At 47.7% G+C, this 21,384-nt stretch overlaps 2 protein-coding genes across 8 annotated transcripts in view; one reads left to right on the top strand and one right to left on the bottom strand.

Moving 5' to 3' along the window:
• Positions 1 to 21,384, top strand: part of LOC119520940 (zinc finger protein 805) — a 603,985-nt gene that overhangs the window by 39,527 nt on the left and 543,074 nt on the right. The window lies entirely within an intron of this gene.
• LOC119520978 (zinc finger protein 69-like) lies at positions 835 to 8,289 on the bottom strand. Of its 7 annotated transcripts, none has more exons than XM_037818884.1 (4): positions 6,965 to 7,329; positions 6,487 to 6,573; positions 1,519 to 1,645; positions 835 to 968 (listed from the first exon to the last, which is right to left on the bottom strand). In XM_037818884.1, the coding sequence occupies exons 1-4, from the start codon at positions 7,169 to 7,171 to the stop codon at positions 964 to 966; spliced, it is 426 nt and encodes a 141-aa protein (XP_037674812.1). In that variant the 5' UTR covers positions 7,172 to 7,329; the 3' UTR covers positions 835 to 963. The 7 variants fall into 7 exon arrangements, 1 of the variants encoding a protein (XP_037674812.1); XR_005214263.1 differs by lacking the exons at positions 835 to 968; positions 1,519 to 1,645; positions 6,965 to 7,329 and adding exons at positions 4,430 to 4,775; positions 5,078 to 5,410; positions 8,189 to 8,238; XR_005214264.1 differs by lacking the exons at positions 835 to 968; positions 1,519 to 1,645; positions 6,965 to 7,329 and adding exons at positions 4,430 to 4,775; positions 5,095 to 5,410; positions 8,189 to 8,238.

The following is a 21,384-nucleotide window of genomic DNA, read 5'->3' as shown; positions in this document are numbered from 1 at the left end:
CTGCCTTGGCTGTGCTCCCCCCTCAGCTGCAGGGCACAGCCCCTCACCCACGGGTCTCTGCTCAAACGCCCCCTCAGGGGCCCGCCCACTAAAGCCAAACCCTCCCCAAACTCTCTCTCTTCGCCCTGCCTTATCTTCCTCCATAGCACCCACTGCCAGCCTGCATTTAACTATGTCACACGCAGGCCAGTGACATTTAAATGCCACATTTACACCAACAGTGTTTAAATACGTCACAGGCACACACACCAGACTTAAATCTCATACACATCCACACCTCATCTAACGTTTAAACGTTACACACACACCAGTGACTTTTAAACGTCTCTCACACATGTAACCACTTGCCATTTAAATATACGTCGCTCGCACACCTCATGGGACATTTCATACGCACGCCCATCTGACATTTAAGTACATGTCACACGCACACACACAATTTACTTCCCTCAGTGGGAACGGAAGCTCCACTAACATGGGTCTCGCTGTGGTGCTCCGTTGGCCTGGCCTTTGGGGAGGACGGTGAGCATCCTCGCCGCCAGCTCTCGCCTCTGCCTCCTCATGTCCCGGGCCCGGCCTTGCTGCTCCCGGCTCTCGGAAGCCCCCCAGCTCCTCCCGATGCCGACCCCTCTGGACCCCAGCTTTCCAGGCCAGGCAAGGCGCCCCCGCAGGGAGGCTCGGGGTGCAGGGGGCGGCAGTAAGTGTCTCCGCTGGGCTGGAGGCTGCCCGTGAGGGCGCAGCAAGGGGTGAGCCCGTTTGTATCCAGGACTTGGAGGAAAACAAAATCATGGATAAGATGAGGTGTGACCACCACGCTGTCGGAGGCCAGGAGGAGGGGAGCGAGGCCAGTGCGGGGAGCGGGAAGCAAACGGAGCAGGGCGTGGCGGTCACACAGCAGGGAATCCCACCCAGGCAGGCAGCAATGCATGTGAAACTTCCAGAAGCAAGAGCGGTGAAGTTTATTCAATCTGCAAGAGTGAGGAGTGGGGAGGCTAAGGCGTGGAACACGGGAATCCTCGGAAAACAGCAGTCGCCGGGAATGGCAGTCCAGCAGGAGGGAGGACGGAGGCCGGAGCTCAGGGAGGGGACGAGGGCTGAGACCCAGGGAGCAGGTGCGGAAGGGCCGGGACTTTCCTGTAGATCCGAGCCCCGAAGCCAAGCCAAGTCCGTGCACAGGGGCCCCCGCGACCAGCAGCCCATACGGGTGCCCCTTGGCTTCTCCCGCTCCAGCCTCGAGATCCACGTGTGCCAAGTGGGAACCAGATCTGGTGTGGGAAACTCCCCACGGGGCAAGGGCCGCGGGGTTGGGAGTGGGAAGGAAGCACTGCTGCCGGCAGAGCTGCTCCCTCCCGCCGCAGAGACGCAGCCCTCTCCCCGGGGAAGGGCAGGAGAGCCTCCCGGAGGCGCCCGCGTGGGGCCCAAACTCACTCCAGACCCACTGGACCCGGCATTTCAGCGCACGGGGAAGCTGCGGGCTCCTGCCGGGGACGGCAAGCGGGCAGGGAGCCCCCGCCTTACCCAGCGAGCTCAGGTTCTGGAAGGTCTCCAGCATCACGTCCTGGTACAGGTCCCTCTGAGCGGGGCCCAGCTGCTGCCACTCCTCCTGGGTGAAGTCCACGGCCACGTCCCGGAAGGTCACCAGCTCCTGCAAGGCAGAGAAGGCGCTGGCCCAGGCCCAGGGGGCGAGGCCGGGAGGAGGGCGGGGGGAGAAGGCGCCGGCTCCCACGCACCCGAGACCCCCAGCACGGCGCTGGGCACTGACCAAGTGTTGATTACAACGACCCTTATCATCACGGTCCCGGCTGGATTTGGGTCAGGGTGGGAGAGCTGTGTCGGGGTCCCCAAGACCATCCCGGTCCACCAGGAGGACCCCCAGGACCCAGCAGACAGTCGTTCTCACGGCTGTGACTTGTCACAACGTGGGGACCCAGGCACCATCAGCAAAGGGGAAACGAGCGCTGGCTTCCCAAGGCCTTTCCCCCTGGAGTCACAAGGGACACGCTGGGTTCCTCCGGCAATCAGCCGTGACGACACCTGTGAGGTGCTGCCTCCTGAGGCCCCTTAGGGACCCCGCGCCCAGGGTCTCACTGAGGATGTCACGTGGGCCCCTCCACCTGGCACGTACCAGGAGCCAGGCCCCCAGGGGAAGCCACTGTTCAGCATAACCCAGGCTGCTTGCGTGGCTCAGGCCCAGAGAGCCCCAGGTGGTTCAGAGAATGGTGGAAACCCTCCCAAAATCCAAGTTCCCAGACACAATTTTTTGTGTGATGCACAACATAATGGCTACAAGCAGAATGCATTTTCAAGATCAATCTGCATGTCTGACATTTTCTCTATCGCTTTAAGTCTAGAGAATCAACAAAACAATAAATCAAGTCCTGATTTGTAGCTTTTGCCAATTTTCATGTTGTACAGACTCCCACCACGGCTGATTTCGAGCCTCCAGCATGACATCACCAACACAGGGTTGGGAAGTGATCAGCACACCATTAAATAACGTTTCCACCCTACAGATACAATAGATGCAAACAGCCTCAAGAGGACAGAAAATAGTAAAATGTACTAATAAAGAAATGATGAGTTTTCAGTATTCACATTAAAAACAAACAAACAAACAAAAAAACCTGGTGGTCAAATGACCCGTTCTTGAAATATTTTTCTCGGTGACTCTTGAGCTGGCGTTCCCCTGCCCCTGCTGATGTCATCGATGATGTCACGAGGGTGGTGTCTGTCCCCATGGCGGCCCACAGGCTGGGGGTTCCCCAGAATCTCTTTCATGGTTCCAGAGGGTTCTCTGGCTAAAGAGCGGGTGGGTGCCGCATCTGCGGGCAGTGCTGACAATCTCACTGAAGTGCTAATCCCACAGGGCTTAAGGTTTCCTGGCTTCTTCCGGTCTCTGAGGGTCGGGGGGAGGCAGGGGCACCCCTCCCTCTGGCCTGGCTGTTCTGAACGGTCAGTTCCACCGGAATCCTTAGACTCGTCCAGTTGCCAGTTGCCTCGGCGATGTCATCACCAACCGTTTTGGAGTCAGACCCAGGGGGCGATCGTGGACCAAGGCAGACGCTGCTCTACATCCCCGCCAGTGCCTCAGCTCCTCGACTAATCCCGTTGGGGTTGAACTTGGGCAGCGTGGGGAGGTGGCTGGTTCTGGGTGAACCGAGGTGCAGGACAACCCAAGAAACTTGCACCCTGTCTCCTCTGAGCCGAAAGTCATCCCATTTGTCTTTAATAGTTTATTTCATTGTAAGTTTATACAATTTCATTTTTAATGATGGCTGTGTTTAACAACCAGTTTGCAAAGTCCCTGAAAATCTAACACTGGCTCTCGCGAGTTGGTATGAGCCGGCTCTCACACCACTGTCCCCGGTCTCAGTTTCTCAGCAATAAAGAGGGGACAGCAGAACCCACCGGTTCAGATGGGTTGACGAGTGAGACACGCTCAGAGCCACGCCTGCCACCTGGTCAGTGCTTGGTGTTAGCTGTGACTCTATATCAAGGGTCCACTCTGTGCCCCAGGCGTGAGGGTGGAGAGGGACCACACACCCCTGGGGGTGACAGGCAGCTCGTGCGGGGGCGTCATGCAGTGACACAGAGCAGGCACGAGGATGTGAGCCTCATCTCAGGACAGAAATGGGAAACCGGGCAGCCAGTGCAACCACGTGGCCGGCAGACATGCCTGGAGTCTTAGAAATAATTTGAGCTAATGTTTAAATCAGATTTCATGTGAAAAAAAATGCTGATCCCTGGCTTCCCTAAGGAATTTGGAAAGAGTTCCAGCGGGGCCTGGGTACCCTTTCTGGTCCACTTTACCAATTTTTAGGAATTTTATATATATATATATACACACACACACACATACCCTTCCATACCCTTGCTGATATTTGATATGATAAAACTTTGTGTTTGCTACACATAAACTAAAAAAAAAAAAAAAAGTACCCAAGAGATGTTCCAGTGAGGTTCACTGTATTTTTGTATATTCAGTGGCATTTATTTTCTGTCTTCTGGGAACTGGCTCAGATGCTTTGCCCATATTACTAATGTACTTTTTGCCTTTTTCTCATTGAAGTCTAAGAGCTCTTTGCATATTGAGGAAACTAGCTCTTGCCTGTCATATGTATAATGTTATTTTTCAATGTATCTTTTGAGAAACGGCTATCAGGAAATGCTACTGATTTTACTTCTAAAATATATATCCAGCCCTTTATCTCCATCTCCACTGCCACCACCACCCCTCTCAACTGCTCTGCCCGACCCCGTAATTGCCCAGCACAAATCCACTCTCTATATTGTAACAGTGCTCCGTTAAAAACGTGAACTAGATCCTGTTACTCCCCTGCTTAATGTCTTCCAGTGGACTCCCGTTGTACTTGTGGGAGAATAAACCATCCTCCCCCAAAGGCCCTGCACATACGGGCCCTGGGCTCCCCCTTCGACTCTACCTCCTTCCCGTCTCCTCTCATCTTACTCCCGCCACTCAGGCCTCCACATTCCCAGGCCCTTCTCATCTCTGGGTCTCTGCCCGGATCGGCCAGGATGTGGGGAAATGAGACTCAAGCTTCTGTTGGGAGGACAAATAGGTACAACCTTTATAGAATCCCTATAAAATTTGGTAGTCATCAGAATTATAACTATAGCAACATTCATAGTTTCTGGGCGATGATGCCGGTTTTGTAATCAATCAACAAACGTTGCAGATCCTGAGTGCCAGGCACCGGGACATGGAGACAAGCAGGAAGCATCAGCTCCTGCCCTGCGGGGCTGCCCGTCCACTCCTGTAAGACACACGAAATGTGCTGCGAAGGAGAGCAAACCACCAACCTCCATAAGCCTCAGTTTCTTCATCTGTCCGGTGGGGATAACAACGTCCATTGCAACAGGAATGTCCCATTAATTTCAAAAACAACAAATAAATTGCAAACGCTTAAAGGCATATACATATACTAACTGGGGGAAAGAAAGAAGCAAAGAAAACGAAGTTAAGAACTAACTAAACAAAGAAGTAATTACGCAAAGAAATAAGCAATGAGATTTGTAGGTAAAAAAGTAATGAATGGAGATATTAAAGCAAACCCACTGCCCTATGATTTTCACCAGGCTTCTCTCCTAAGCCAGCAGGTCGGGCCCGGGACTCCGATGTGCTCCCCGAGGAGCGGCGACTGCGGGGCCCTTGCCTGTGGGGTTAAGTGTTCACCGGTCCATGCCTGGTGAAGCCGGTGTAGACAGAGGTTCCTTTACAGGGTCCTGCTGTTAACACTGGGGTCACTTCCAGAGTCTCACGTTGTCAGGTCTGCTGCGATGAACGCCCTGGAGAAGGATTCATCCTGAATCTCACGCCAGGAGGACCTCCCCAGCGTGGGCTGTTTGTCCACACACCCTCGTCTGCATTTTCGTTTCCTTCGAATCAGTTCTTCACAGGGAAGTGACAAGTTAGAAGGGACAAAGGTTGTTAAGAATCTTTTTGCTTTTTCAGATGACTGTGGATTGATTGGCATTCAGTGCTCAGAAGTAACCCAGAGAGACCCCATGCATGTTTCTCCCAGTTTCCCCTAACAACAACCTCTGGCAAAACCACAGTGCAACCTCACAACCGGGAATTTGACATCAACACAACCCAAGGGCCTTATTTGGATTTTGCCGTGTTTGGGAGGGGGGTGGGATTTAGTTGTAGGTGACTTGACCACATGAACGGCTTCCCGAGTCCACCCCCGCCCCACCCCAGTCACAAGCTCCCACCCGCTGCCCTTTTACAGCCACACCCACCTCTGTCCCTCCTCCCTCCCCAACCCCTGGCAACCACTACTCTGCTCTCAGTCTCTACAACTCTGTCATCAAAAATGCTACATGAATGGAATCACCCAGTACCCGATCCTCTGAATGAAGATTTCTGACGCATGGAAAGGTCAGAGTGTGGAATCTCCTAGTGTGAGAATGACCTTCTGACCTCACCCTCCCCAGCGCTGGGTGCTCCCCTCTTCAGAAATCTTTGATCACAGGAAAACGGAAAACTGCGCCATATTGTTCTGTGTTACTTTGCATTTTAGAAATTTTAAAAAATTATTTTCAAATGCTATTTACATTTCCTGTTTTGTATACTCACATTTTTTTTTCCCCATTGGTCTCTCAGGGCTCCCTAATTTTCATGTTTATATCAACTTTGTGTGCATCGTGGAGAATATTTTTTCTCAGTTTGTTCGACCTATTTCAGTTTGTTGGAAGTCTATAGGTTTCAGAATTGTAAACCGATCACTTCTGATCTGGGGATATTCTCCTACCACAAGGCTGCAAACACCGCACCTGCCCAGAGATCAGACCCACGTTTACCAGTGCTTGTTCCTAAGTTTGGTTCTGCTTTGGAGTTTTGCAGTGAACATATCCGGGAGGAGGCGGCACAGGCCCTGGGGGCACCAGGTGGGCAGCGGCCTGACACCGGGGCCCTTGGCCCAAGCTGCCCATGGAGGAGGGCGAGGGGACAGCAAGACTCACCGGGACCTCATCAGCCGGCGGCTGGACGGCCATCCCTCCACGGCCCACGATCGGAGCACGGGCAGCTGAATCTGGGGCTCGAGGGGACTGTGGGAAAGAGACAGGGACAGTAAGACACCAGGCCTAGACCCGCCTCATGGACACACAGACGTGTGTGCACACAGGCACACACATACCCCTATCCAAGAAACACACAGAGACCCCAACAAACACCCCACAGGCTCCCCTGTCACACTGCCCAGAACCCCCCTCCCAGCGTGGGCAGGAAGGGGGCCCTCTCAGACCCACCCACTCTGCCTAGATCCCCCCACAGGCTCCGGGCCCAGGACCCAGTCCCAGGTCCCAGCAGCTGAGTCCCTACCAGTGCCCCAGGCCCCAGCTTACACTGGGATTCAGCTCTGCTACCAGATAAAAGGGCCCCCCTCTGGCAGGGGGTTCCAGGGAGAGCATGTCCACCCCTCCCTCAGCAGCCCTGCACCTCAGCTTCCTCGCCTGGCCCAGTGGGGGGAAGCAAGGTCTCCCTCCGCCTGCTGCCACAGGCCTTGCCGCCGCTCTCCTGAGACACACCCTGGGAGGCTGAAGTGAGGCTGCAGGAGCTGGCAGGGTTCAAATCCTGGCTCCAGCCCTGGCTTGCCGTGTGACTCCAGACAAGCAACTTAATCTCTCTGTGCCTCCGTTTCCTCATCTGGAAAATGGGGTAATAAGGATACCCGCCTCACGGGTTAAGGGATATATAGATGTTTTACTATTGTATTTTTTTTATCATCACCACCTGCAATACATGACATCTCCCCCCAACTTAACTAGGGTTCCCTTTTTCAGTCTTTATCCTGGGACCTGGCACAGATTTTCTCCCCCAAGGCCCTCCCTGGCCCACTCATTTGTATTGTGGTAAAATAAACATAAAATTTACCATTTTAACCGTACAGTTCAGTGGCATTGAGTACATTCACAACGCTGTGCTCCCACCACTAATGCCTAGTTCCAGAAAGTTTTCATCCCCCCAAAAGGAAACCCCGTACCCGTGAAAGCAGCCACTCCCCACTCCCCTCTTCCCCAGCTCCGGCCACCACTCCCCGACTCTCTGTCCCTGCGGATTTGCCTGTTCTGGACACTTCTGAGTGGACTCTCCATCTCTGGTCAGACACAGCCCAATTTAAGAGACATTAAGATACGAAAAAAATATGCATCTTAGAATTAAGGAGCCAAGTGAAATCGCTCGCTCTATTCAGACGGAAACGCCCCACGAATTCGAGCTCCGGGGCCCCCGGCGGCGCCCACTCGGGGACCAGAGTCTCCCCAGAGCCCAGGCCCCGGATCCGCCCGCGTGGGGTGCAGCCCAGCCCCGCTCCTTCCTCGGGGCGCGCCTCTCTCGGCTCCGGCCCCGACCCCGCAGGGCTGCCGTGCGGAGCACAGGGGCCAGCACCGACCAGGAGCCGCGCGCCGCCGGGCCCGGCGCTCCGACTGCGGCTCCGAGGCGGCGCGCGCCCTCCCGCCACGGAGGGGCCCGTTCCTTCCGTGCCTCAGTTTCCTCATCTGCAAACCCACGGGCTGCCCAAGGCTCCCGCAGGCGCCGCAGCTGCTCTCGGGGGCTCGCGACGCGCCGGGCGGGAGCCCCGGGGCCCCTCGGTGGGAAGCCCGCGCTCGGCCCACGCCGCAGGGCAGGAGGCCCCGGCAGCCGGCACAGGCACGGCGGCCTCACCCGGTGACCCCGCGGGGAAGCCGAGGCGCGGCGGGGCCGGCGGCGCCCACTCACCCGGTCGGCCAGCGCGCGATCTGCGCCTGCGCGGCCCCGCCCCGCGCTGGGCCCCGCCCACTTCCGCTTTCCCAGACGCCTCCGCGCGCCGAGGGGCGGGGCAGAGAGGGAGGCGGGAAGGGGGAAGGGGGGCGAGAATGAGGAGGGGGTAAGAGCAGAGGGGAGGGGAGGGGCGGTAGGGGATGGAGGGGAGGGAGAAAGTGAGGAGAGGGGCAGGAGGGAATGGAAGGGAGGGGCGTAAAGAAAGGAGGGGGAAGGAGGGGAGGGGAGGAGGAAAGAAGAGAGGGAAGGAAGAGGGGAGGGGAGGAAAGGATGAGGGGAGAGGGAAGAAGAGGGGAGGAAATAGGAAGGGGGGGCGAGAGGGAGAAGAAAGGAAACAAGGAGGAAGAAAATGAGCGTGGGGGAAGCGGGGGTAGCTCCAACAACACTGAGACAAGAAGGCGGCGGTTGTAATAGCCCCGGTTGAGAGCAGGAACTCTGCAGCAGGCTAGGCTGCCCGGGTTCAAATCCCGGCTCTGACACTAACTAGTTATGTGTCTTGGACCAGTGTCTTCATTTTCTGAGCCCCAGTTTACTCATCTGATACTAAGGAAACCACCCTATGCTGTTGATCTCTGGGTTAGGTGAGTTAATTTGCATAGTATTTCAGAACAAGCACTGGGTCCCACTAAAGCAGCACTGTCCAGTAGCACTTTCTGCCGTGATGGAATGTTCTGGATCTGTGCTGTCTGATAGGGTGGCCACTGGCAGCATGTCCACTGAGTACCTGAAATGTGGCTAGTGCAGCCACTAAGGATCTGAAGTTTTAATTGTATTTAAATTTAATTAATTTAAATTTCAGTAGTTACATGTGGCTACATTGGACAGTGCAGGTCTAAAGCCTTAGTATGCTAAGCGTGTCCTGTACTTTACAACAGTTTAATGGATCATCTTAAAAACCCACAACCACCGCAGCAATTATTGAGCCTTTTTACTGAGAGTCAGGCCCTGTTCTAAGCACATGACCTGGATTAACCCTTTTAACATAAAGCCATGGAATGTGCCCTCTCGCTGTCTGCAACAACTCACTAATTGAGCGTGCACTGCCTGCCAGGCTCCCTAAGTTCCTGACACACTTTCATGCCATTCGATGGCAGGAGGAGGAGACTCAAGTGTAAAAATTTGCCAAAGGCCACAGGACAGAGCCAGTAAGGTAGGACTGTGTTGTCTCCTTGGATCTGACCTGGAAATCCTGGGCCAAAGGAACGAGGAATGCCCTCTACCATATCCATGTACGGTTGTCCAGAAAAGGTAATGAAGACGAAGTTTCACCAAACTTGCAGCGAAGGGAGGCGCAGAGCAGAATTAACCCCCCTGAAGGCACGGCCGCTGCCCTGAAGGCCCCTGGAGGGCCTGGGCTCTCGCAGTGCCTCTTGCTGTAGCCCAGGGTTTGTTATTGTTGTTCATTTCTCCTTTCTCTTCTTTCTTTCTCTCCACCACTTTTTCCTTTTTAAAATGTTCTCATCTTAGATTATTAAAAGTGCTGCAAAAGAGAACAAAAAATATATTTACAGCCCCCCCTCCCCCCACCGCCCAAGGATCTGGGGGAAGGTGCAGATGTGTTGGACATCCTCACCTGGACTGGTGTTGATGTTGTCACAAACATTGGGACTGGCGGTTTGATGTGCTGAGCCCTCGATTGTGGGACTTGCCCTTATGAAGCTCGTTACTGCAAAGGAGAGGCTAAACTTGCATATAATTGTGCCTAAGAGTCTCCCCTTGTGTACCTCTTTGTTGCTCAGATGTGGCCTCTCTCTCTCTCTCTGAGCCATCTCGACAGGTGAACTCGCTGCGCTCCCCTCTACGTGGGACCCGACTCCCAGGGGTGTAAATCTCACTGGCAATGCAGGATATGACTCCCGGGGATGAATGTGGACCCTGCATCTTGGGACTGAGAGTATCTTCTTGACCAAAAGGGGGATGCAGAATGAGATGAAATAGGTTCAGTGGCTGAGAGATTTCAAATGGAGTCGAGAGGTCACTGTGGTGGACATTCTTATGCACTATATAGATAACACCCCTTAGGTTTTAATGTATTGGAATAGCTAGAAGTAAATACCTGAAACTACCAAACTCCAACCCAGTAGTCTGGACTCCTGAAGATGATTATATAATAATGTAGATTACAAGGGGTGACAGTGTGATTGTCAAAACCTTGTGGATCACACTCTCTTTATTTAGTGTATGGATGGATGAGTAGAAAAATGGGGATAAAAACTAAATGACAAATAGGGTGGGATGGGGGGATGGTTTGGGTGTTCTTTTTTTACTTTTATTTTTTATTCTTATTCTGATTCTTTCTGATGTAAGGAAAATGTTCAGAAATAGATTGTGGTGATGAATGCATAACTGTATGATCGTACTGTGAACAGTTGATTGTACACCATGGATGATTGTATGGTATGTGAATATATCCCAATAAAACTGAATTTAAAAAAAATGCTGCAAAATTTTTGCAGCTCCTACTGTCAAGAGCTGCAGTCTGTTTTCCCCCTCTGTGAATCTGAGCCAGTCTCATGACTTGCTTTGAGCAGATGAATGTGACGGAAGTGATGTCCTGGGATTTCAGAAGCTGGGACTTAAGAGGTCTGCTTTCACCCTCTCGGAACTCTGCCCTGTGGCAATGGAAGGAGCCAGACCAGCTTTCCGGAGGGCAAGAGGCCACCTGGACCGCTGAGCCCCACGACCCTCCAGCTGGCTGTGGCCATGAGAGGGAGCCCACGCATGTCTTGCAGAGGAACCTTCCAGCCAACTCACAAAACTGTGGGAAATAATAATTCATCATTGTTTTAAGTCACTAAACTCTGGGAATACATGTTACGCAGCAGTAGATAACTGATACGTTCACTACTAATGTCATATTGTCACACAAGAAGGCAAGTGACCAAATAGTGCATGTGGTGTGATCGCATTTATGAAATCAAAACCGTATTTCTGCATGGGTGTGTGCCAAAAGGATGTCTGAAAGAGAGTTCATTACAAGATGTAGCCTGCTATAGATGGTATGTTTTATGGTGATTTTTACTTTTTAAAAACGTTTCCCTTACTGTATTTTTTTGCAGTTGTTTTGTAATTTTATTTGACAGTCAGCTGTTAGTTTTCACCCACATTGACTATCTGTAGGTCTTTGAAAGTGGTGACAGGTACTTGTGTAACCAGTGTCCACAGCATGTTTGGGGAATCTTCATCCTCGTTACAGTTTCTGGACAACTGTACATGGATATGGGCGAGGACATCCCTTGATTCTTTGGCCCGGACAGCCTTGTTGAGCCTGGGTCAGTGCACACATCTGGCCATCTCCTTCATGGAGTATTTCTGGGTCTCTCTGAGTGCCTGGGGGCACGTTTCCTGAAGCCCACTCCTCGGATGTGCTTGTGAATGTTGACGGTGTCCTCCCTGGTCACCATCTTGCCGACGGCACAGTGGCCCTTCTTCTCGCCACCCTTCTTTGCGGGAGCCATTCTGCCTGCACCAGGTTGGAAAAGCCCTGACTGTATCTTGAGGCTTAACAACAACAATTCTTCTCGAGGCCCAGGCTCTGGAAGTTGAAAAACATCACTTCTGCTTCGTTATTTTGGCCAGTAAAATGTATTGGCCACCCCCTGCTTCTCTCATAAAGAGGTGAAGTCTGTTTTCCCTCCTCTTGAATCTTGGCTTCTGATTTACTTTCTCCAATCAATGTGGCGGAAGTGACGGTTTGTCAATTCCTGGTCTAGCCATTACAAGACCTAGAAACTTTCGCTTTCTCCCTCTCGGAGCCCTGAAGACATAACATTTTTAGGCACTGGAAAAATTCAGAAGTAATTTTAATTTGGAAAAAATGTTGAATAGCATAATAACTCTTAAAATCATGTTTGCCAATGTTTAAAGAAATAAAATGCTTCTTTTATAAATTCATTACAGGACTTTTCCAAAATATAGGAAAGCAAAGTAGAACAGGAAAAAATGCCCAGAGGCAGCTGTTTGTATTACAATGTTTGCTATTCTGGTGTATTTTCCCCAGGAGTATTTTTATGTCGTTCAAACATGATATTTATACAATATTACCCCCTGCTTTTGTTACTTAAATGGTACCCTGGGTGTGTTCCTACTTTATTGTATTAATTTCCAAATGAAGTAGATCAAAGGGTAAATATTTGAGTGGTGAGACTACAGGTGATTTTTCTTTTCTTTTTAAAACTTTCTTGTATTTTCCAAAAGTTAGGCTGAACCATATGAAATTGCCCTCTTTTTAGGTCAATACAGTCAAATAATAGTAGTTTCATATGGTTCAACTTATATTTAAATAATGTATAACACTTTCATAATAAATAAAATGATTATTATTTTAAATAGCCTTGTATTATAGTAATATAATAATGTAGTATTACTACTGTTTTCCTACACCTGTCCCATAACTTATTTATCCATTCCCAACACTGGACATTTAGCTACTTCCTATGGCTTATATATGTATATGTATATATTTATAAATAATGTAAGGTTGATATCATTGTACGTAAAATGTCTATATCTCTGACTATGTCCTATTATAGGGTCTTTTTAATAGCTCTTTTCCAATTAAAATTATTTTTTATTTATTCAAGTGCATGCATTGATACTTTCTCCTTTAAAAATCATAGTGTATTATACAGGTAAAATTCCCTCTGAACCAACCTGAATCTCAGAACTTTCTTGCCCTAGAGGTGATCATAAATTAGGAATTAAGGATTTACTTCCCAGACCTTTAAAAAATAGGTTAACATACACATACATTCTCCTAGAATATATACAGTACTGTTTCCCATGTGTTTCTTTTTACTTTTATTGCATGATACTGTGAATCACATCACGAAACTTGCTCTGTTCGCTGCAGAGTCAACTTTCGAGATCTCTCCTTCCTGGTGCTCGCAGATCTGGTCCCTCCTTTGCCGCTGTCTGGTGTTCCTTTGGAAATTAAACCTCACACTGCTCAGCAGGTTTCCTTTCGATAGGCACTTGGGTGGTTCCCTTTCCCCTTAAACAGAACATACTGCAGTCAGTGAGGTTGGGTTAGGTTCTTCAAAGAGGAACTGTTAGATCAGCCCCGACCCTGAACAATTAGGAGACCCCTGCCATGATGTGTAATGGTTGCCACACACCATCCCCGGGAGTCTGGGATGATCACTTCACTTTGATGAGTCCCTGTTCCCACATCTGAGAAACACATCCATCCAGTTTTGAGAGCTGCCTTCAGTGGGAGAGACGGAGTGGGATACACTTACTCTCTCTTCACCTGCAGCTGGGACCGTCCTGGTGCCTTTCAAAAAGTAGTGATGATGGTGATGGACACATGGGGGTAAAATACACAATTCTCTCTAGTTTTGTACACATTTGAAATTTTCCATTTAATAAAGCATTGGGATTTGGAAAAGAAAAGTAATGATGAACTATTTCAAGCTTATACAAAAGTATGGAGAATAATAAAACATCTCCCATGTACCCATTACTCAGGCCTATTTGATGATTTAAAATGTGGTAGATGGCTTTGATTTTAAAGATAAGTCTTAAGGTACAATCTATCTCAGGCCAGCATTCTATGCCAATTATTTTTTAATTAGTCATTTTATCCTAATCCTTTAAAAGCTCCCCTGACTTTCCACACATTTATTTATTATCCATTTAGAAGCTTATTTGATGCAAAACTCAAAGGGCACAAAAGAACTTATGAGGACAAGCCAAGTTTCCCCTTCATCGTCCATCACCCAGTTCTCTTCCCCTGCCAGCCACTAGGAACAGTTTCTGCTCAAGTCTTTGAATGCGTTTGCACACACACACACACACTCACACACACCCACAATCCCTTCTGAATACTAAGATAGCCTGTAAGTGAGGGAATCAAACGCCAGGAAGCTTTCCTGTTACTGGTGGTCCAGATGTGTGAGGTGAGTTTCTATAGCAACCTATCCCCTCTCGCGGATGGAGAGAATGGAGGCCGATGGCGGGAAACGGCTCGGGGATGCTCTCTCGGAGCAGAGGGTTCCTGCGGAGACCCAGGGTGAGGGCCGGAGGGACCTGACACCGCCACCCCCCAGCCCTCCTCCCGGGGACCGTGCGGCTCCTGGGCTGAGGCTGGGAGGGGCGAGCGGAATCTCTCCCGGTGCTGGGAAAGCCTTCGGAAGGAGGCTGCCCTGAGGAGCAGGAGGAGGGCGGGCTGCAGAGCAGCCAGCCTCGGGTCGGAATCACAGGTCTGCGTCTGCTGTGTGAGCCGGGAAACTGGCCTAATAAGAATAGGAAGTGCGCCCGCCGTGTGCCTGGCAGCGGGAATCGGGGGTGAGCGAGACCACCCATGTCCTGCTTCTGAAAGAGGCATGAACTGTCTCCAAATCCTTTTGGGAATTACGATTTCGTTTTATTTCTTGGCAAATAGTTAGCAAACACATTTTCTTTGTCAAAGGTCAAAATATATCTATAAAGCAACATTTCCCACTGATCATGCTTCATCAATCCCAGGCTGTGCTGCAAAGATGAGTTTCTGCTGTTGTGGGTTTGGTAAGCAGTGGGAGTGTATTTTTCCTTTTCATTTGCAAATGTATATATGCTTATTGAAATATATGTAATTTATATGTGCAGATATAGGATAGAAATGATTCTGAGCCCCATTTTCCTCATCCATAGAATGCGGCTGGCTAATGGTATCCAATCCCTTATAACAACACCAAATGGGTGTCAGCTGCTTACAATGAGATAGGCAGTATCATTATTGGATAGCTTGTGATAATTAAATCTATATATCATATTTCATTGATGCTAAGATGCACTGCTTTTTTTTTAGCATTTTAACATTTTTGACGTTGAGCTATGCCTTATACTTGCCAATGTCTTTGAGCCTATGAAATACAGCAATATAGCAATAACTCTTTGGATTCTTTTTCTCTTTTCTTTCTTTTAAGATGATAATTATAAATTTTATAAGCAATTCACGTGGAAGCAAAATTGTCACCTTCACAGCATACCATAGTCAGGAGGAAAATCTAAGTTGCTTCCTGAGATTAAGCAAAATAACAGGGCCACCCCATTTAGTCCTGGTCCCCAAGTAATAAAATCCTGTAAGTCTGGATTCCTTAGCAAAGACAACTTTATCCCTGAGTTTTTTATGCTGATATTTCAAGATAAACCATGAGCCTCAGTTAATGAAATTACTGTGTTTTAATTATGAATGTACACATGTAAACTTGATAAGTTTGATAATCTTGTGAGTTTTTTTTTTTCACTTAGATACCTGTTGCTTTTAATTTGGCAAGTCACTACATTCATATCTGTGCATGCATACAAAATATCTGACATTGTTTTGTGTTGTTGAGATTTCACATAAGTCATGTCAGGCTACATTAGTGGTTGTTTTTGTAACTTGGTTTTTTTTGTTTTTGTTTTTGTTTTTTTCCCATGCAGCAGTGAATCCTGGAGATCATTCCATTATCATTCCACAAACATCTATTTTATGTGTCAACTGAGGATAATAGTATCACTATGTGATAGGTTCTTAATGGGGACACATGAAGCTATCAATAAATGTTACTAAATTTATAATGATTCTGTCTTTAAAATGTTAACCCCATCAGTCAGAGTACAGAAAAGTCCTGTGGGCCAGAGTGGGGAGGAAGGCATTCATTTCTTTAAGCAGACTTGGAAAATCCCTGCCCTTCTATATGCCCTCAAAGGGCCAAATTCTTGAAGGTTTTAGGTAATAGGTGGGTTTTCCCACCTCAATATCCATCTTTTTTTTTTCTTTCACAACAAACCAAAGAATTTTCAGTGGTTGCAAAACAATAAGGTATTTGGGTACAGGTTGCCCCAGTTAAATCCTAGCTGTGGCATTTGAAGTTGAGTACAGGTGCTTTATGCCCCAAATTATCAATGTTTGGAAATAAACTAAATGTCTGCCTATTGGCAAATGGCCACATACACCATGTGCATTGACACTCAACACGTGGTTCTCTGCAGCTGATAAAAATAATGAAGTAGTTTCTTCTCTTTGTGGGATGATCCTTATCAACAGGGTGCCTTGCCTGGAGCCACCTAACCCTTCCTTCTGGGCCACAGCAGATTACCTGCCCTTGAAGTGGTTGCATGGCAGGTCCTGTTCAACAAGGCATCCATGATCTTGGGTGCCCAAACTGGATGACTCATGGGCTGCAGTCACCCAACAGATGGGTTTGCTTCACTCATTTTCTTTTTAATTGTTTGAGTTGCCAATATTAAAAAAGGTGGATATTTTACTTTAATGAAAATCACCATTCATTCATTCAGTCATTCAAAAAACTTTCATGGAGCCTCTAGCAGGTGCCAAGGAATGTTCCAACATGGAAACCTAAATTCTAGTAGATGAGACAGACAATAAACAAGAAAAAAGTATTTAATGTGATGACCTCCAACTTCTCTTGAGATTTTGAAATATCGAAACCTTCTTGGCTAGCAACCCCATGAGAGGATAGAAAAGTAGGTGGGGACCAGAACACGGTGTCTTTAGCTGGGCAGGGAGCTTCAAGTCAAAACCTCAAAGCTTCCTGACCCGTGAAATGTGTGGAGACCACCTTCTTGAGGGCAGGGGACATGTCTCAGCCATCATGGATGTTCCTGAAGTGTCCAGCATAGAGTGGACACTCTGTGAATATCTGTCTCTTGAATGGTGGGGGTAGCTGAGACTCTCCTGGTGCCCAGAGCCCTGCAGAGGACCAACTTGTTCATTCATTCATTCAACAATCCCAGGGGGGTTGGATTTTATGCCAGAGACTACCCCTGATGAAGGATGATGTGCACTTCTTTTCACCAGCTAAAGTGACACTGAAATAACAAACACTTTACAATTTATACAACTGGTCATATTTGAAAGAATGGGTTTTTGAGGAACATTTAAATTGCAAAGCCTCTCATCACTTCAAAAATGCCACCTAAAGCTCATGACTTCAAATGTTCATAATTCAAGTTGGCATAAAGTGTAGCCATACTGTATATATGTAAATCTACAATAATATCCTTTTGTGGCCCCACCCACAACATAAAAACTTGGACATTGACAGTAACTCACATAAACCTCTGTTGCCGCCACGCCCATTCCCATGCTTCTGTCAACCTGAGGTAATCAATAGCCTGAAGCCTCAGCACTCGTTTCCTTTGATTTCCTTTTTGCACGTTTTCCCCCTCAGACCTGTTTTGGAAATTCCATGTTAATAATTTCAGTCAGTGTTCAGCCAGGCCCTGCTGCCCCAATAGCCAAGACTGTCTCTGGAAAGTAACTGTGCAGTTTTTGTCCTCATCTGCTTTCATCCCACGTTCTCCACAACCCAGAGAGTGTTGTTTCCAGGCAACAGCCAGGCTTTTCCTAGGCGGATGGGTTATATGGTTTAAAAAAAAAAAATAGGTATCCTCTTCAGAGCAGGAATTGGGAAATTCAGCACCACGGACAGCTCACCCCCGGGAGGTTTCAGCCCCGCCGCCAGTACTAGGACCCCGCTTGGGCTACAGTGTCTGCCAAATGTGCCCCTTTGGGCTGATTGCCAGAAATTGAGAAAATCAGAACCACGGACAGATCAGCTCCCAGACAGGTTTCAGCACCACGGACAGTACCAGTCCCCGCTTGGGCTACAGCTGTGCTAAATGCGCCCTTTTGAGCTAATTTCTGGGCCCACCCCCACCCCAGGGGCTCCAATGGTGATATTTGAGTAATGAAAGCTCTCGTGGTGTGTCAGAAACAGGCACTGAACACATCATGCCCACAAGGGCCTCTTCTCTCCCCCAAAATCTTGATCCTACTGCACCACCACATACAATCCATTTGTGAGTCCTCCCAGTTCTGCACCCCGAGCACATCTTGAGTCTGTCCACTGCTCTCCACCCCCACCTGGACCTTATTCCAGGCCACTGTGACTCCTCACCTGGAGTACCGCGACAGCCTCCCACCTGGTCTTCCCATTTTACATATCAAACCCTTTAGTCCAATCCCCACACAGAGGCCTCATCAGCCTTGGAAAATTTAATCAAATTATATCACACCTCTCATCAAAACCTGGCCACAGCTTCCCAACACACCTAAAATTAAACCCCACGTTCTTATGGCTGTTTTCAAGACCCTACATGTTCTGGCTCCTGGATGCCTTTTTGGTCTTGTCTCACACTGCTCTCTGCCTTGTCTGCCCACTCCAGCCACACTGGCTTCCCTGCTCTTCCCTGAACATGGCAAACATGCCCCCTCCTCAGGACCTTTGCACCTGATGTCCTCTCTGCCTCAGATTCTTGTAAAGCTGTATCCTTCTCACCCTTCAGGTCTTAGCTCAAAATGTCTCCTCTTCAAAGAGGCTTTCCCTGATCACCTCCATCTAAAGTGGCCTCACAGTTATAACCACACTGATCTATCTCATATCTACTTCATATAATTTACCACAAACAATATTCTATTGTAAATGTATTGGTTGACTTGTTTGTCTCTGTTTTCATCACTAGAATGTAAACTCTGCTCAGAACAGTGTCTGGCACATAGTTTTTAAATAAATATTTATTGAATGAGTGAATGAATTCCCTGCTCTTCATTTCCCCCCCAAAGAGCCCCAGAGAAGTGTCAACAGCACTTAGCTCCTGACAGGTTTTCCCCCAGACCCCCTAAATAAGTTAGTAAGACTCATAACTGAGAAATCAGGAGGTATTTGGCAATTTTTTCTCCTGGTGTCATTTTCGCCCACTCCTCCAGCTCCACCTCCACGCCTGGGAAATGACCTATGCACTACATCCAGTGACTCTGGGTAAACTGAGGAAGTAAAAATTTAAGCCAAGCTCAAGTTTTCCCAGGGATGAGATTTTTTTCTATTGTTGAGATGCAAGATTTTTTTTATATACACAAACCCGAGATTTACTAACAGTAAATTTCATGGAAAGAAAGTTATTCTATTTTTCAGTTTTCTTTGAATCATTCCATTCCTTCAAGGAGAAAGTCTCAGATTAGTACTGAAGATCTCTAATATTAAATAAACCCTGGCTAACCTCTCTTTGTAAAGAAGAAAGAGTAGGCTTCAGGCTCAGAGCTTTTGTCAGGAGTATCATTCAGTACTGACATGTTAAATCTGTGTAAATTCTCTCAAAACTCAATGGCATACAACAGTAATCAATTACTTTTCATTTATGCATCTGTGGGCTGTCTAGAGTTTGGTTGGTCTAGAGAGAGCACAGAAGGCCTTGACTCAAATCTCGTAGATTGAGTCTAGATCTGTTTCACCCATGTCCCATCCTCCATGGACTCTGGGCTACTCATGACATATTCCTCCTGTGCAATGCCACAAGAGAGCAAGCTTGACTGCACATTTTAAGCCTCTGCTATTGTCATTCTTGTTGACATCCCATTGGCTAAAACAAACCACATGGCGAAGTGCGAGGTCAAAGGGCAGGAAAGCACACTCTGAGTACCATGAGGCTCTGGCAAGGGTGAACATGTATTATGTTCTAGCAGGAGAATGAAGAATTAGAATCAGTAATTTTCAATCTACCACACCAAGCAGTGACATGTACCTATGATTTATTCACCTTATTTTATTTCCATGTTAGTTTATGGCACATGAAACTGGCTTTCAGTTTACAGAAGTGCTGGAAATTTTCATTTTTCAAGTATGCTAAACAAAAGTTTTAGAAAAATGAGCTCATTTAAAATTAAAAAAAAAACAGTAAATGGCAATACAGATGTTATGCAGAAATAAAAGCAATCACGGGGCAATTTCCATTGATGCATAAACATGGCAAAAATTGAAAAAGGGATATGTGAAAAACTGAAGTTTGAAAAAGAGTAAACTAAGGAATGGTATAAGATTCTTTGGGAGTGAATCCTTCAGACACCTCATTGCTTTCTTCCCCTTCCTGAAGAAATCATATCTGAAGAAGTCATTCTGCAACACTCCTTCCCCCTTAGGACCATGGAGAAACCGGTCAACTTGGGTCCACCTTAAAAAGTCTCAGGGTCACAAGTAGACTCCCGCCCCTCCCCCCCAGGTTGAGGACCTGGTCTTACCTGAGAAAACAATAATGATAATGGTAATGCTAGTGACATCTACTGAGATCTCAATATAATAACTCATTTGATGTTCACAATAGCCTTAAAGTTAGGAACAAATGTTACCCCTATTTTACAGATAGGAAAGTGGAGATCCAGTTGATTAACTTTCTGTAATTACAAAGCTAGTGAATGGTGATTCTGGGTCTTGAGGTCAAACTTTTCTCTTACTGCCTCAACACTTTGTGAGCTGAGGCAGCTCTGGCACTAAATGTCCTTATCAAAGGAAGTTGGGAGGGTGGAAAGACATGTCTGATTCTTTGGCAATACATCTCTCCCCTTCTCACACTCTTGACTGTGCTTGCAAGGACTGGGAACCCATCTCCTAAACATCTAAACAAAGGAAGTTTCTCCTCTCAATTATGTGAACTATTTGAAAACTCTCAAGAAAATCCTGAAGTTTAAAGAGCCATGTTCTGGAATTCTGGCACAGATTTTAATCTCAATCCTTCCATGCTCTTGCTTTGTGCCCTTTCGGCAAATCATTGAGCTTCTCTGTACCTCAGTTCCCTTCTCTGTAAAATGGGGATACTAACAGCTACCACTTGGGGCTGTTAGAGTCAAGCAAGATAATGTATGTAAGATTTCTTTGTTCACAGTATCTGTTGGATAACTGGCAGTTATTTTGATTGTTTTCCTGAGTAATCAGGGTCATTCAGTGATCTGTCCACCTGAAAAAGATAGATAAATTCCTACCTCACACCATTCAACAATAAAATTCCAGAAAGTTCAAGGAACTAATATTGTAAAATATGAGGAGACTACAGGAAAGTGTGTTTGTGAGACTAGGATAGGAAGTATCTAAAACAAAACCACCAAAACAAAAGACATAATAAAAAATTGACATCTTGGACTTTGTCAAAATTCAGAACTTCAGGCACTGTATAAAAAAAGTGAAAAGGTAAGAGACAGGCCAGGAGAAAATATCTGCTGCATATTTAACAGGCAAAGGATTAATATCCAGAATATATAAAGAAGTCTAAAGGAAAAAGCTAAACAAGCAGAATAATGCAGGGAGGCTATAAACAGACAATTCACAGAAGAGAAAATAAAC

The sequence above is a fragment of the Choloepus didactylus genome, chromosome 27 (assembly GCF_015220235.1).
Source record: "Choloepus didactylus isolate mChoDid1 chromosome 27, mChoDid1.pri, whole genome shotgun sequence".
Classification (NCBI taxonomy): Eukaryota; Metazoa; Chordata; class Mammalia; order Pilosa; family Megalonychidae; genus Choloepus; species Choloepus didactylus.
This window is presented reverse-complemented; position numbering and strand designations above follow the sequence as displayed.

Excerpts from the sequence above, each read along its gene's own strand:
- LOC119520978 (XM_037818884.1), bottom strand. The coding sequence starts at position 7,171 with ATGAGGAAACGGAGGCACAGAGAGATTAAGTTGCTTGTCTGGAGTCAC. Across the intron at positions 6,574-6,964 it reads GGCCAGGCGAGGAAGCTGAG|TCCCCTCGAGCCCCAGATTC; the intron begins GTGCAGGGCTGC and ends TCTTTCCCACAG. Across the intron at positions 1,646-6,486 it reads CGCCGGCTGATGAGGTCCCG|GAGCTGGTGACCTTCCGGGA; the intron begins GTGAGTCTTGCT and ends TCTGCCTTGCAG.